Consider the following 17,301-nt stretch of genomic DNA (forward strand, 5'->3'; position numbering starts at 1 on the left):
TACAATAGTAGATCTTTATGAACTGATTGCTGTTATAGATAAGTTTTAAATAAACATATTAGCTAAAATCATTTGATTTTAGGCTGTTTTTATGCATTTACGAAGTCATTTTAGAATTTTAAAAAATATAATTTTTTGTGAGAACAGCATTGAATGACTTAACAAGACACCTATTTGTTCATTTTAATAGTGTTTTTTTTTTTAACGTTTATTTGACATCCATGAAGACTAAGCCTGGAGTAATTCGCCCAGTACCTGTAAAATCCAGAATATTACTGAAAAAAGAGGAGGAAGTCTATGAACCCAACCCTTTCAGTAAATACTTGGAAGATAACAGTGACCTCTTTTCTGAACAGGTGAGTACACATAAGAGAAAATGTTTGCTATTTTGATAAATAAGTATATAAAATATAGATGTCTCTATGAATATAGTATGTGTAAGAAAGTGTTCATTTGATTGGAATGTATTTGGTAATAAAAAAGATGCTTGTTTAATAAATAGAAATTCTTAAATAATTCAATAATAATATTTTGAAGCATTTCAATGTGATTTTTTTTCTAAAACTTCTCTACCTAGTGCTGGTATTGTTTTGGGGATCAAGATGTTACCCTATGTAAAGCCATCATGAAATCACTGATTAGATGCGTCATATAGGTATTGCATTCTTGTTTCTAAAATCCTGCCTCCAGTGGGTATAGTGGCTCATGTTTGTAATCCTAGCACTTTGGGAAGCCAAGGCGGGAGTGTTGCTTGACCCCAGGAGTTTGAGACCAGCCTGGGCCACATGGTAGAACCCCATCTCTACAACAAATTAAAAAAAATTAGCTGAGTGTTGTGGCTTGTGCCTGTTGTACCAGCTACTTGGCAGGCTGAAGTGGGAGAATGTTTGAGCCCAGGAGATGGAGGCTCCAGTGAGCGAGTGTTCATGCCACTGCACTCCAGCCTGTACAACGGAGCAAGACTCTGTCTCAAAAAATAAAATAAAATGCTGCTTCCTTTTGAAGAGATGGAATATTTTAGATTTGGTATATTAAAGTTGACAAAAGCCCTGTTTAGGTTCACATTAACATTGAGATGATGCTGTCTCCCAGTTTGGGCAGTACTAAGTACTAGTGACATAATTGGGGCTGAAGTCATCATGAGGATTTGTTGTTCATTTTGTTTATGTTTGCAAAATCTATACTACATTCCCCTTAAATGTTTTATATATTGTAGGAGGTATAATGGAGAATTGTCAACGATGCTTTATATTTGTGAAAAATATGAAAATACACATTTATATAATATAAAACTGCATAATGAATAGCAGAGACTTTAAATCTTTATTTGTCTTATTAAAATGTAACAAATAGTATAAGCTATATATTTTATTGGGAGATTGGTATATTATGAAATTAATAAAAAGCTTTCTGAATATAGTCAGGACATGAAAGATCATCGTATTTTATAATCTACAATAAAATATATTTATAAAGGAATATAAGGTGATATGCTCTTTTAAAATTTTAGTTTAAAAATGATTGATAATATTGAAAATATAAATTACATTTATATTTGTAAAATGTGAAGAATCTCTTATCTGACATGTAAGCTCTGTGACCCTGGGTAAGTGGTTTCATCTATGTAACCTTCAGTTTCTTAATGCATAAAATGAGGTGTTCAGTTTATGTACATTTTAAGGATTCCTTAAACTCTATGGTTTTAAGCATTACTTAAAATCTATGGTTAGCTTTAATTGGGTTTGAAATTCCTCTGTAACCTTGAAAAAGTTTATTACAAATACTTTTTATGATTAATTCTAGTTTTTAGTTACAAAATTCAGATTAAAATATTTTCTATTGATTTATATATACATTGTGAGAAGGCTATGATTTTGGTAAGTCAGATTTTTTTTTTTTTTTTTTTTGAGACAGTCTTGCTGTGTCACCAGGCGCCAGGCTGGAGTGCAGTGGTGCGATCTCGGCTCACTGTAACTTCTGCCTCCCGGGTTCAAGCAGTTCTCCTGCTTCAGCCTCCTGAGTAGCTGGGACTACAGGCGTGCACCATCATGACAAGCTAATTTTTGTATTTTTAGTAGAGATGGGGTTTCACCATATTGGCCAGGATGGCCTCCATCTCTTGACCTCGTGATCCGCCCTCCTCGGCCTCCCAAAGTGCTGGGATAACAGGCGCATGAGCCACCATGCCCGGCCAACTCTGAATTTTTTCGAAGGCATTGATATGATCAAAAATGATAATTAGAGGCAATTATTTTTATTTTGTAGAATAAAATATAGTCCTCAAATTAAATTAAATAGGAAAATCTTGTTAATATATATGATTGCCTTCACTAATTCCACACATAACAGAAATGGAAACTCCTTGGGGAAAGCATTTTTCTGTCATTGACAAAAAGCATTTATGAAATATCTGTTGCTTACATGACACTAATATTTTAGCAGCTTTTAATATGAAGTTTTAGACAGTATAGGATAATTATAAAATGTTTATAAAAATAATTTAATACTTATATGAAAATCAAACCACCAACAGTTAAATTTCACATATTATCCATGTTACATACATTGTTAACAATATGATCCAATGCTTGGAAATAACTTTATTCTTCTCTGTGAGTATAATTTTAAATTTGTGCATTTTACTTCAAGCAAGACACCTTGTAGAATATTGAGTTAATCTACCTGTAATTTACAACATATACTGCCTACTTTTGAAAATGATAAATTCCATTTTCAAGTACAGGAAATTCTAGTCATTAAAAATAATTGCTGTTTCTTTTCATTGCTTTTTCTGACTACAAAGTAAGTTCAAAGCTCTTTTCACGTTACAACATAAATCTATTTATTTCCAAATACTAGACTGAAAATTTGACCTATTTTGCAAATCTTGTTACCATGGACCTAATCTTATTTATGTTTTTTTCCCAACCAATTTGTCCTTGTTTTTATCCCCATTTTAATGTGGAACATGAGAGGTAATAGCAGACAATGCACTGTCAGAACTGAAAGAAGCCTAGCATACCACTTAAAAGTGAATTCCAAAGGTCCCCGGCCTTATTCATTGACCTGGCATGAAAGGGAAAGTTACGACAGAACCTTGGCGCCACTGAACATCTGGGAAATGGCATGTACTATCAACTGGCCTTTTCATGTTGAGCTTTAACTATCATCTCATTGTGTCCAGAATCTACAGTGGATGCAGATACCAAAACAGCTTTCAAGGGTAGATGCTTGCTTCTACTTAAAAAATAAATTGAGGCCAGGTGTGATGGCTCATGCCTATAATCCCAGCACTTTGGGAAGCCAAGGTGAGGGGATCACGAGGTCAGTAGATCGAGACCATCCTGGCCAACATGGTGAAACCGTGTCTCTATTAAAATACGAAATATTGGCATGGTGGTGAGTGCCTGTAATTCCAGCTACTCTGGAGGCTAAGGCAGGGGAAACACTTGAACCAGGAAGGTGGAGATTGCAGTGAGTGGAGATCGGGCCACTATACTCCAGCCTGGCGACAGAGTGAGACGGTCTAAAAAATAATAAAAATTAATTAATAAAATTTATAATCTCACCATTGCTACTTCATCAGAACCTCAGTACAAAAAGTGTGCGCAAATTCAGTTCTAGTCACTATTGTCTTCTCTTACGCTGCTGCCACAGAATAAATTGAATGGTTCTAAAGTCAGCTGATCTCATCCACCCATGTAATGGAAAATTCTTTAGCCAGATAGTTGGGCCAAATGGAAGCAGCTCACATTCACTAATCTGCCTTGTACTGGGGACGGTTCCACATGACAGGAGATGTTGGATGGGATTGTTAAGTCAATAAATTTTTCCTAGCAGCTTCACTGCCATAAAATATGATTTCAAAACTCTGTTACAAAATGTCAGACACTAAAGATGATAATAAGACTAGACAGAGATGTATTTACTGTAGTTCAAAAAGGTGCAGCTGGGCAGCCTTTTGACCTGATTATTAGCTGAAAGTTTGCCTGGAAATAACCACTGAGTACTAACAGCCAAATTTGAAACCAAATGCATAATCAAGTAAATGAAACTTACTGGCCAGCAACTTTTCCATCAAAGTTGTATAGGCCAGAAAGCATCATTGTATATTACATGGGGTTATTAAAAAACAAAACAAAACAAAACAAACAAACAAAACTCTTCAAAATGAAGATTATGCTTTTCTGAAATTATGTTCTTTCATTATTAATTAATGATTAATCTTCATTATTCAGTTAATTCATTATTGTCTCAATTTGTGGTGTTTTTGAGTTATTACAAAATGTCCTCACACTTTGTCATAAATGTATGGATTTAAAAACTATGGTATGTGTTTCAAGTCATATTTTTATTGGTAATTAAAGGTAGAGTTGGAAAAAATTAGCACAATTGATTGGACTAGTGGGCATCTGGAAGACGTAGAAGCTCAAAAAAGCAATTCATTGATGAGAATGAAGATACTAAAGAGCTGAATGGTATTTAGTTTATTCTGACTGTTTATGAGTTTGCAAAATACGTTGATTGTTTTCTGATCATTTAATATGTGTAATTAAAGAGGATTTCATTGAAGATTTTCGGTTTAATATAAAAAGGCAATAATTCACCTCATTTACATAATGTGCTATGTAAAAATCCTGTCTCTTTCTTTATAAATTAATAATGCAATTCACAGTATTAGATATACTGTTATTTTCTTAAAGCTCTAAGGAAATCTATAAAAAATTATGTTGGATAGAATTAAAGGGAGAACATTGTTTCATCTGATTTTCCCAGAAATATCATTCTTTGTTTTTTGTTTATGAGAAATAACACTTCCCAGCGTGTATGCCTCATATTTTTCTTCTTCTTTGTTTAAATTGGAGAGAGAACATATTTTGTATGAAGGTGACCATTTAGAGAATTTCCTCCATGCTACCTCACAGAGAACATAGAAGGGTAATTATAGGAAATTCTCCTTATTGGAGTATATTATTCCTGCTTTTCTTCTGACACTTTTTTTTAGACATCTGACTTACCTCTCTTCCCTTCCAAAATGACTATATTTGACATTCAACTGTGATGCTTATGTCAGTGACTTTCAGGTTTCTATCTAATGATTCATCAGGTTATATTTCAACTGTGACCTTCAACTGCCCTTCTTTATGTCACCTGCATGTTAATATTACAGGGCAAATACCTTTGTCATAGGTGAAACTTGTCAGTATTGTCGTACTGCCTTTTACTCTCTCTGAAAAACTCTGGCTTTGCCACAAATTAACTCTTTTTCAAAGTTTGTTTCTTAATCAAGGTGGCCCATCTTCTGTCATAAAATCATCTTTTATCATTACTAACATTTTATTTTATTTATTTTTTATTATTATTATTTTTAGAATTATCTCACTCAAAATAGCAATAGTGCCGAGGTTGAACATTTTATTAAGAAATATTTTGCGGTAAAATGTTTAAATGAACCTTTTTAGGTATAGAAATGACTAAGTGGCTTGCTAGATTGTTTTTACAAGAGGAAAACTGCAATTTCTTGTAGTGTTACATTTCTTTGGGAAGGTTTATGAACAGAGATTTGGCTTCTCTAAGTTTTGCCATGTTGTTTTTGTTTAAGTACTGAATTCTGTGTGATGTTTTCTCTATTTGGCCTTGCTTCCTTCCTTTATATGAAAGATATAATAGACAATTTAGTATGAACAGAATGTTCTATATGTAATAAAAAAATTATCAGCACAATAAATGTCTCTTAGGATACATTTTCTAAAAAATTGTCCTTTTGAGACAATATTTGCCTTTTCTTCTGAAATATAATTAGATAGGTTCATTTCTTCATACTTCCATCACCTCTGCACCCCATTTTTTGACGTTTTCTTTCTGTTGATTTTATGTATACATTAAGTTTGGAAAATTGTAACCTATGCTTTAAATTATTCTATTGCAGATGTCAGTTGTTAATGGGAATTTATTTTCCATGCCCCTCTTCAGCTGCCTTATGTAGGGATAAAAATCTTAAAGAAATTTTTATTTTCTTTTAAAATAGCAAACACCCAAAGAAGACCTATTTGCCATTTCTATCATAATGGTCTGAAGCATTATTTGCTTAACAAACAGTTGGTGAAAATGTAGTGTCTGATCATATCCTAATCTACTGGGAAACAATGACATTTTGAAAGTTTTATGCAAATGTGTTCTATGTTTTGTTAACACATGATGTTTTTATGTGTATTTATTCAAGGGAGATTGGCCACTGCTATATTTAGAACCGCTCGTACAAACCACATTACAGTTTAAAAATAGGTCTTTGTTAAAATATAATTTTTAAATTCTTTATTGGTTTTATCTGAAAAGTATTAAACAGCATTTCAAAAGAGAGAGGGGACATCTATGTAAAAGTAATTTGAAATAATATCCAAAATCAATGTTATTCTGAGATTAGAAGGTTAACAATTTGTGTTTGTTGGCTGGGTGCGGTGGCTCATGCCTGTAATCCCAGATCTTTGGGAGGCTGAGGTGGAAGGATTGTTTGAGCCCAGGAGTCTGAGACCAGCCCGGAAACATAGGGAGACCACATCTCTACAAAAATTTAAAAATCAGCCAGTTGTGGTGGCATGCATTTGTAGTCTCAGCTACTCAGGAGGCTGAGGCAGGAGGATGGCTTGAGCCCAAGAATTCGAGGTGCCAGTGAGCTATAATTGTGCCATTTCCCTCCAGCCTAAGGAACAAAACAAGGCCTCCATCTCTTAAAAATATTGTTTGTTTGTAAGAAAAAAAGATGCATTAATATGTATTATTTCATAGGAGTCTCTGTCTCAAATCTTCTCAAATTTTGAGTCAGTTCAAGGTTAGCCTGTATATAGAACCATAGATGGTAACAATCACATACCTTTGGCATGTGGGTGAGAATCTTAAATACATTTTTATTTGCCAGTATGTACCAAATTGTCTTTTAATACATAAGATATTTTTGATCTAACTAGTGCTACTCTCCAAGGACACTGTCTACAGAAATCCCCTCCCTCCCTCCCTACACAGTTTCAATTCTATAACTGCCTTAACATGTTTTGTATGATAGCTATTAATAAGTATGCTTAGGAAATGCAAAGGTATTGGCTTGTGATTTTCTTTTCTGTGCTGTACATTTGTTTTCACTCATGAGACATGAGTTCAAGGTAGAATGCATAGAGGAGAATATGATAAAAATTGGGGGTATTCTTTGAATATGAATGCTAAGTTTAATGTGTTTAAACACATTTTACAATCCCTCAACCTTAGAGATATTGGCATATCTTTTAAATGTGTATTATAGGCAGATTTTGAATGAGGACAAACCTAAAATATGACAAGATATGTAAATTTGAAGGTTAGTTGTATGAAGACAGTTGGGAACCTTCTCTTCCTATGACACAAGATAAAATATCCTAAACTAAGCAATTTAGACAGGAAAAACAATAAATCTTAATGAGAAGAGCAACCAAAAGAAGCCATAGGAGAAGCAAATAACTAAAGCTGGTAATCAAACTGTGTTCTGAATTCCACTAAAATAAGGCAAAAGACAGCTATGGAGAAGAGAATCAACGGAGTGATGCAAATCATTTGAATAAATGAATAGAAAGAAAACTCCAAGATTAAAAAAAAAAGAAATGTATTTTTGTCTATTTCAAAGACTTAATGGAAAGGGAGACATAAACTAATTTTTTTTAATTTCAAAGTTGGTGGTTCTTTAGGGATGAAATTACTCGTAGGTTTTTAGAGTTCTAAAAAATAATGTTCTAATTTTCAAATGAGGTCATCCTAAGTGAAATTTAATCTATTGCAGCTCAGGCATCCAAGTATCAATTTTCTTTATGAACCTCAAGATCTTCAAAAATTTTTTTACCTTACTTCCTCTTAAAAATGAAAAACTTCCTTTGGTAAGTAAATAAATAGCTTACCAGGAACTGACTTGTCTATTTTTATCTAATAAAGTTGGGAGGGCTGGGTGCAGTGGCTCACTCCTGTAATCACAGCACTTTGGGAGGCCAAGGTGGGTGGATTACCTGAGGTCAGGATTTTGGGACCGGCCTGGCCAACATGGTGAAACCCCATCTCTACTACAAATACAAAAAATTAGCCAGACATGGTGACAGGTGCCTGTAATCCCAGCTACTGGGGAGGCTGAGGCAGGAGAATCACTTGAACCCTGCAGGAGGAGGTTGCAGTGAACCGAGATCATGCCATTGCACACCAACCAGAGCAACAGAGTGAGAGTCCATCTCAAAAAATAAAAATAAAGTGGGGAGGTTTGGTATATTTTTTCTGCAAAAGTAAAGCAAATATATATGATGTTTATTACATTGGGTTAAGTTCAGAAAAATAGAGTTGTTTTTTTCTCTCTTAAGCTTAGGTCTCTATGAATTGCATGCAGTTGAAGACAGGCCCATTGCAGGGCATTGTAGAGTCAAGCTAGTTTATACCTTCCCATGTCAAAAACCATATTCAGGCAGGATCTGATGACCTGATTCATTTTTATGTATAATAGAACCAAAGGAAAGCTAGGACAGCTGGGCTTTGCAGAAACAGTTTTGAAGTGTGTATTCTGGCTGTGACATTGTGGTTAATCACCTCTACTCTGTGCATTTGTGAAACCTGAATGTTGTCAGTGAAATGAGGGGATGGGACCAGATCAGTGATTCTCAACCAGAGATGATTTTACAACTGAGAAAGTACGGTGCTACTAGCATCTAGTAGGTGGAGGCCAAGGATACTGGCAAAAATCTTGCAATGCACAGTATATTCCCCCACAGCAAAGAATTATCCAGCCTCAAATGGTAATAATGCTGGCACTGAGAAATCCTAGACTGGAACATCTCTTGATTCTCTCTGCTCCAATACTCTTACTAATGAAGCTCATTACTTTATCCCTGCCAAGGGCAATTCAGTTCAACCAACATTGATTAGGTGCCTTCTTTTTGTGTTTTAACTAAGACATTTTTCCTATTTGACTTACAAGAAGAAGGGAAAACTCTATCTTTGGAATTCCTCACATTCCAAATATTGTCCCATGTAGCTTCTACTCATGGTAGTCCTATTTGATAAGGAATATACATTTTCATTGATTCCAGATATATCAGCAAAGTTATGGCTTTTCACCTTACATTTCTTCTTTCTTATTATAGTTCCCCAATTATTATCTAAAACAATCAACTAAAAGAGAAATTTGAAAGAGTCGGACAATCTGTATGATAACTCCTTAAATCCGTATTGTTGGATTAAGTCATTCCTGATATTGGACCTTGTTGTCTTCACCTGCGCAATGAGTGGACTATGGTGCTTTATTAAAGGTCTCCTTGTATCCTGAAATTCTATGTTTATGTCTTTAAATACTGTTGGAGCCCTCCTGATATTTGATGATTAGATGATTCAAAAAAGAGGGGGAAAAACAAGTATTATTTAGGTCACATGTTTGGAGAGATGAAAAGTGTTAATCTATTGTTTAAGTTAACATCATGTCAAATACCCAGCCATATAGGGTTTAGTATGATGTACATGTGTGTGTACCTGTGTGTGTGCACATGCATGCACTTCCCTCTGCCTTCGCAACTTGGATAAAGCAATTTGGAGTAGAAAATCTTTTTCCCCCCTTTCTTTAAAAGTCACTTTCTGTTCACTTCCTATTTGTATTGAGAAATCATCAATATGATTTATTGCTACTATTTCCCTTTGAGTAACTATAATTTTATTTTGCTTTGCCTTAAATTAAAAACCTTAAAAGGATGGATAATTTATTTTCAAAATTAAATATATGCGTGTATGCACAAGGTAATTAAATGCACACACATACATATTTAGTAGTTTTTTAAAGGGTCTTGGCATTTGCTACTTAAGTTACTTTTTTTTCTTTTTCACATTGGTGAACTTGTCAACTATTCCTGCTGCAAATATCCTGAATAAGAAGGCTAAGTAGGCAACCTGAAATTTAAATGAAGATACTTTTTATAATGAAAGTGAATGTGCCTTTGCGCTTCCCTGTTTCTGAATTTACTGTCTCAGCAATTCTTGAAGTGCAGAAGATGCCATACTTCATTCATTTGTTTCATAATTACAAAAGTCTCTGGGTTAATCCTTGCAATAAACTTTGGGGATAATTTTTGCCTTTTGAATCTCTCTCTGGGAAGTGGTGTGGGACTTACACAGGCTATGTATAAGAAAATAATTTAGTTGTAGAACATCAAGCCTTTCACTTAAATCCCTTGTTAAGACAATAATAGATTAGAAAGAACAAAACGTCAATATATTAAAAACTGTAAGATCACTTAAAAATATAATACTCCTTAAGCATAAAGAATATAAATGCTTCATTTAATGTGTCTAAATTTTGTAACACTAAGCAGTTGTAATGCTATAATATAAGCATATCTTAGGCTGGGCTTGGTGGCTTGTGGCTGTAATCCCAGCTCTTTGGGAAGCTAAGGTGGGCAGATCACCTGAGGTCTAAAGTTCCAAACCAGCCTGGCCAACATGATGAAACCCCATCTCTTCTAAAAATACAAAAATTAGCTGGCAGGGTGGTATGTGCGTGTAATCCCAGCTGCTCAGGAGGCTGAGGCAGGAATTGCTTGAACCCAAGAGGTGGAGGTTGCAGTGAGCCAAGATTGTGCCACTGCACTCCAGCCTGGGCAATGGAATGAGACTTCATCTCAAAAAAAAAAAAAAAGGCATATCTTGTATGTACATAATCTGTTCAGAATTGTGAAAGTTGTATTTTTTTTTAAATTCAAAGATATCTACATGCTTTTAGAATTAATAAGGTTGTAATTAGCTGATGTTTGTATATAGTATATCTCCACTTGAAAATGTTACACCAAAATAATAAAACCATGGTCTCTTCTGTTTTCCTAACAAGGATAGGGTACTTTGATTACCTGACTGCCATAGGAATCAGGAAGAGCATAGTCATTTATTTGTTATGTGCTTTGATAAAGATGATCTTATCTTTTTACAGCAAGTCACAGATCTGCAGGCATCAGTCAAGTCACACATTTTCAAGCAACTTATCATACTTACTCACTTAGTATAATTTTCTACCATTTTCTGAAATTCAATAGCTCTTATGCTCAGAACAACTCTAACAGTTTTACAGTCCACATAGTGGTTTACACCTGTAATCCCAGCACTTTGGGAGGCCAAGGCAGGTGGATCACGAGGTCAGGAGATCGAGACCATCCCGGTCAACATGGTGAAACCCCGTCTCTACTAAAAATACAAAAATTAGCTGGGCATGGTAGTGTGTGCCTGTAATCTCAGCTACTCAGGAAATGCTTGAACCAGGGAATTGGAGGTTGAAGTGAGCTGAGGTGGCACCACTGTATTCCAGCCTGGCAACAGAACAAGACTCTGTCTCTGGAAAAAAAAAAAAAAAAAAAAAAATATATATATATATATATATATATATATATATATATATATTTATATAACTGGTTTTCAAAATCTCCTTTGAGATGTCTCGAAATGACATCTGTCAGAGTCTCTTCCCTCTTTTTGTTAAAGGCTTTCTGCCAAGACACACCCAGCAGCCATTTCTAGTCTATGCCTTCCACATGATACTAGCCACAGGGGAACTAGTGAAGTGGTTCATTTCTTCTAGATTTACTTGGCAATCAGTGGAAAAGTTCTCTCTAATCTCTGATTCCCCAGATTTATCAGGAATTATCTTCATCACCACCACTTCCACCCTGGGAGTCAGCTCAGTGCTGACCACAGTGCTTAGGGACCTTGCCTAGTCCTACTGAGGCTTCTGATCTTGCTTTCCTCTGTTCCCTCCATCCTTCTGCCCCCAGTCTAAGCACAGTTCACACATTCTTACTCTGATTAATTATGTCTGTCTTAGAGGTTTGATGTCCTAGGTCCTATGCTTTTGAAACCCCAATTTTATTCTCTCAAAGTATTAACACTGGCATGGGTTTCCAAAATCTGTTTTGAAACCAAAACTCTAAAAACATGACTTTTCCATGGTGTGTATGTGCCACATTTTCTTTATCCAGTTTATCGTTGAGAACACATGGACACAGGGAGGGGAACATCACACACCTGGGCCTGTTAGGGGTGGAGGGATAGGAGAGGGATAGCAGGGGGTGGGTAGATAGGAGGGATAGCATTAGGAAAAATACCTCATGTAGGTGACAGGGTGGTGGATGCAGCAAACACCATGGCACGTGTATACCAGTGTATCAAATCTGTATGTTCTTCACATGTACCCCAGAACTGAAAGCATAATAGTTTAAAAAGTGGTTAAGACACAAAAACAACCCCCCAAAAAACCATGACTTTTTCCTTTCTTTTTGCAATTCTGCCTAAACATTTAAACCCAGAAACATGAGGATAGAATGAATCGTTAGCTGCCTGGGTTGGCAGAAGGAACACAGGACTATGAGAAAGACACAACTTGAAAACAAAGATGAGCATGTGGTCTCCGCAATGCTGAACAGTGAGTGCTGTGGTTTTATGCTGACTGGTGTTGGTGCTTCTCTGTCTACATATCCCCTTTTCCTCTACACTTAATATTCGGGCACTTAACATTTGCGCCAGTCTCTGCAGTAGGCCTGGGTGATTCCCCGGGAAATAAAACAGACGATATCCCTGCCTCATGGAGCTTAGATTCTAGTGAGTTCCCAATATTCTGGACCTTGGTCTCTGTCTTTTTCCTCCTATTTGTAAACTTTTCTGGACCCTGTGTACTTCCTCTCTAAAAGCTGTCCACTTTACACTCAGGCTGCACATTCTGTGGCCTCCTTCTGCAACAGAGGTGATATGTCTGGTCTTTGGGTCCTCTGATCATTGAGGAATCCTATTTTGGTGGCTAGTTACTGCAGCTTTTTACTTTCCTACTTCCTGAAAAAGAGGAAATGATGATGATAGAATACAGTGGCAAGAATATGGGCTCTTGTGATTTTCAAAAAAAAATCAGTCCTTACTGAACTTCAATTTTATCCTGCAAAAATGGGGCTACTAATCACCATTTCTAATGGACCCATACTAATATGCATTTGTGATTTTTTAAAAGTATAATTTTTTAAAATTTTTTCCAATTGTTTTCATCTTTAAGGCAGTATAATTGACAAAAATTGTACATATTTAAGATATAAAACGTGATTTGATGTATGTGTATATTACATAATGATTACTACAATCAAATTAATCAACTTAACTATTACCATACTATCTACTCTGTGCATGTATAAGGGATGGGAACACATAAGATCTATTCTCAGCCAATTTCAAGTAAAAAATAAAATATTATTCACTATAGTCACCATGCTATACATTAGCTCTCCAGAACTTATTCCTCTGACGACTGAATGTTTGTACCCTTTAAACACCATTTTTCCTTTTCCCCACATTCTAACCCCTGGTCACCACCATTCTACTCTCTGCTTCTATAATTGTGACTATTTTAGATTCCTCTAAAATGAGATCATGCAATATTTGTCCTTTTGTGACTGGTTTATTTCACTTCACTGGCATAATATCTTTGGAGTTCATCCATGTTATTAAAAATGGTAGGATTTCTTTCTTTTTAAGGCTGAATAATATTTCATTGTTTAATACATTTCATTTGCCCATTTATCCATCAACAGACACTTATATTGTTTCCATATCTAGTTGTTAAGAATGATACTGCAATGGTTACATGACTATCAAAGGGCTCTGAATGCTTAAATGTTTCCTGTTATCATTTCCTTTAGAATCACTGCAATTTTGGAAGAAAGGGGTTGACTTCCTGTTAAAGGGTCAACTGAATACATTGTCTTCTTTCTCTCTCCCATTATGAGAAATTGTAGAAGTCTCTTTTCTATGTTTTTTTTTACTTTTTAAATTTTTAATTAAATTTTTAATTTCTCCTTTCTCCTAAACACCACCAGATGGAAAATGAAAGACCAGAATCAAACTGTATGTATAGAAAAACATAAAACTCAGCATTGTAGTCCTCCACTGCTCACTGTGATTCATTATGAAATATTTTACTTTCTTTTCCCTTGAGTGTACCTCCATCAGATACCGCCAGGCTGACCCACGCCATCTGCTCTGTGTAACTTGCTGTCAGACAACCATATAATTTAAGCACTAAGTTACCCAAATTCTATCTTAAAAATTATGTTGTGATTATTAAAACTTTTTTATATAGAGGATTTGAAATAGCTAAGCATACGCTAAATTTTTCATACTTCACAAGTTCAAATTTTCTTGGTTCAAATTGGTATTCAGAATAGATATGTTGCTTTAAATCTATCTGTTCTAAAAATGCATATGGATTCTTCAAAATTTGCGTTTCTAAGCTAGGAGATATGCCATACATTCAAAACCAATTTATATTGGCTTGATCTTACTGAAATGCAGTTAATCGAAATCTCTTATTTCTTAGTATTATGGGGTTTCTGTGATGGTACCTATAAAGTGCTGACATGTTTTTATATAAAGGGGGCCGCTCTTTAAGAAAATATTACTACTGTTCATGATTTTATTAACAAGGTGTTGATTTACATTAAAATTGTAGCAAAAATGCCATGGCTCTGATTTTAAATTGTTATAAGTTCTAGAGAGCAAAGGGAAGCTGAAAATAAGTGCTGCATTTAAAAACAAATGTTGCTTTACCAAAAAGGTGGGAAGATGGGAGATAGGACTGAGTTAAAGGCTCCAGTAATTTTACCTGTGGTGCTCCGAGTTCACAAAGGTGTCTTATACTCAGACAGAAAACTTCAGTGTGAAGAGGGGACAGCATGAGTGAAGAGAAAGTGGATTTTCACCTTTCACTTCCAAACCACAGGCAAGGAAGTGACTTAAAAATGCCGGGACAGAACAAAGGCATCTCAGATGTTTAGGCTTTAATGAGAAGAGCTCACAATGCCTTAAAATGTCCTTTGATGTTACAATGGAAACAGCGTTTGAAGTTAAACAGTATGATTTGATGGTTGAGAAGAAAGTAGGCTTTTTCTAGAACACCAAATCCATCAGATATGGCTATAACATTGATTTTCTGATGTGTCTGTCAATTAAACAGAGCTAAATTAATTTATTCACTGCATATTTGTCTGCTAATTTTTCTCTAATGAACAAAGATATTACTTGCTTCATAAGTTCCTGTCTTCTTGAAGTTTTGCAGGATATGATAATATCATCAACAAAAAATAATTAATTGTTTTAAGAAATCCGGTTCCTCAGTGATGCCTTCTTTTTTTGAAAATTAGTTGTATGTATATTTACATTGAAGAGGACAATTCTCAAGTAACTGAAAAGTGGTTTAAAGCATTTTATCAGAAATGACTGTTACCTATGTCATTGACAGAAACATGTCCAAGACAATTTTATGATCACTGTGCATCCCCCAAAAACTGGAACATTAAAAGATTCTTATATTGCATGCTAAGGCAGGATAGTGTGATGTTCATCTTCAAGAATCATTTAGAACAGTGATCTCTAAAATATTAGGTGCCAGTCTCAAGATAATTCACTGGGGTTGACATAGGTCACAGGTTAGACATGATAGAGATTTTATTAGTGTGTTTTGAAACAAATCTCAAAGAGGGCTCACAAACTATGGCCTGTGGGCCAAACCTGGGCTCACTAATGCTTTTATAGATAAAGTATTATTGGAACACAGCCTTGCCCGTTTTGGTGATTTTGTCGTTCTGTGAACATCAGAGGGAATTTACACAAATCTGGATGGTATTGCCCACTACACCTAGGTTATGTGGTATAGCCTATTGCTGCAGGCTACAAACCTGTACAGCACATTACTGTACTGAATACTGTAAGCAACTGTAATACAATGGTAACTATTTGCATATGTAAACATATCTGATTATAGACAGGGTACGGTGAAAATACAATGTAAAAGATAAAGAAACACCTATATAGTGCACTTACCATGAATGGAAGTTGCTCTGGGTGATCAGTGAACGAATGGTGAGTAAATGTGATGGCCTAGAACATTACTTGTACATTACTGTAGGCTTTATAAACACTTAGATTGCACTAAATTTATTAATTTTTTTTTTGAGATGTAGTCTTGTTCTGTCACCAGGCAGGAGGGCAGTGGTGCGATCTTGGCTCACTGCGTCCTGGGTAAGCAATTCTCCTGCATCACCTTCCTGAGCTGGGACTACAGGTGTATGCCATCATACATAATTTTTTGTATTTTAATAGAAATGTTGTTTCACCATATTGTCAAGGCAGGTGTTGAACTACTGATCTCAGGTGATCTGCCCACCTCGGCCTCCCAAAGTGCTGGGATGACAGGTGTGAGCCCCCATGCCTGGTCAATTTTTGTTTTCAATAATAACCTCAACTTACTGCCATTTTTTACTTAATAAATTTTAATTTTTTAAAGTTTTTGAATCTTGTAATAACACAATTTGAAATACAAACACATTGTGCAACTGTACAAAAATATTTTTTCTTTATGTCCTTAATCTGTAAGCTTTTTCTCTTTTAAAATTTTCTGGATTTTTTTTTTTCTCTTTAAACTTTTTTTTTTTTTTTTTTAATCAAACACAAATACACACATTAGCCTAGGCAGGGTCAGGGTCACAAGACATCACTCTGCAATAGAAATTTTTCAGCTCCATGTTAATCTTATGAGACCACCAATGCATATATTGTCTGCTGACCAAAACATTGTTATAGAGTGCATGACTGTATATATCTATTGTTTAAGGCTGCTTTCATGTTACTATATTAGGATTGAGTAATTGTGACAGATTTGTGGTTTGCAAAGCCTGCAATATTTGCTAACTGGAACTTTACAGAAAGCTTGCCAACTTCGAATATAAAATTATAAAAATTCTAAGCTTTGCTGATTTATGTGGGTTTACATGGATCTCCTTTGTAGGTCTGAGTGCTAGATATTTACAACTCATATATATTCTAAATGAGATTCCCTGGAACGATGTCAGGCCTTTCTAACTTGGGATGATGGAAAGTGAGCCCGCAGTTGGCCATTCCTTAAGCGTGTTATATCGTATCGCGCTATATGTGCCCAGTTAGCTAGACATACAAAGTATCATTTTAAACTATTTTTTAACTAAAATAGCCATCTTAACATAATCAAATGACTTCATTAAAACAAACAAACAAACAAACAAAAAAAAAAACTTCTGCAAAATAATCCAGGTTGACTAAACCACTGCTGATAACAAACATAAGCAACAAGAAATGGCAGAGGTGACACCATATCTATGTCTAGCATAAGCTTGTCGTCAGCCGTATGTATCATTTTAAACCCTGAAAATCTACTTGCATTTGATAAGAAGTAGGTTGTTTTTTTAAATGATTAAAATA

At 35.1% G+C, this 17,301-nt stretch overlaps 1 protein-coding gene across 19 annotated transcripts in view; it reads left to right on the forward strand.

Annotated features, from left to right (window-relative positions):
* The window catches only part of MLIP (muscular LMNA interacting protein), a 271,628-nt gene that overhangs the window by 201,458 nt on the left and 52,869 nt on the right, over window positions 1-17,301 (forward strand). For 18 of the 19 annotated variants that reach the window (XR_004275622.1, XM_032299726.1, XM_032299718.1 and 15 more), the window contains one exon: window positions 228-356. Coding sequence is in view for 18 of the 19 variants with exons in the window: in XM_032299726.1 (XP_032155617.1) it covers window positions 228-356 (129 nt within the window). In the remaining variant the exon portion in view is untranslated. Of the gene's footprint in view, window positions 1-227; window positions 357-4,867; window positions 6,504-17,301 lie in introns of those variants that run through there. The other variant, XM_032299730.1, reaches the window with a different exon arrangement.

The sequence above is a fragment of the Sapajus apella genome, unplaced genomic scaffold, assembly GCF_009761245.1.
Source record: "Sapajus apella isolate SASKATOON/1434 unplaced genomic scaffold, GSC_monkey_1.0 scaffold41, whole genome shotgun sequence".
Taxonomy (NCBI): Eukaryota; Metazoa; Chordata; class Mammalia; order Primates; family Cebidae; genus Sapajus; species Sapajus apella.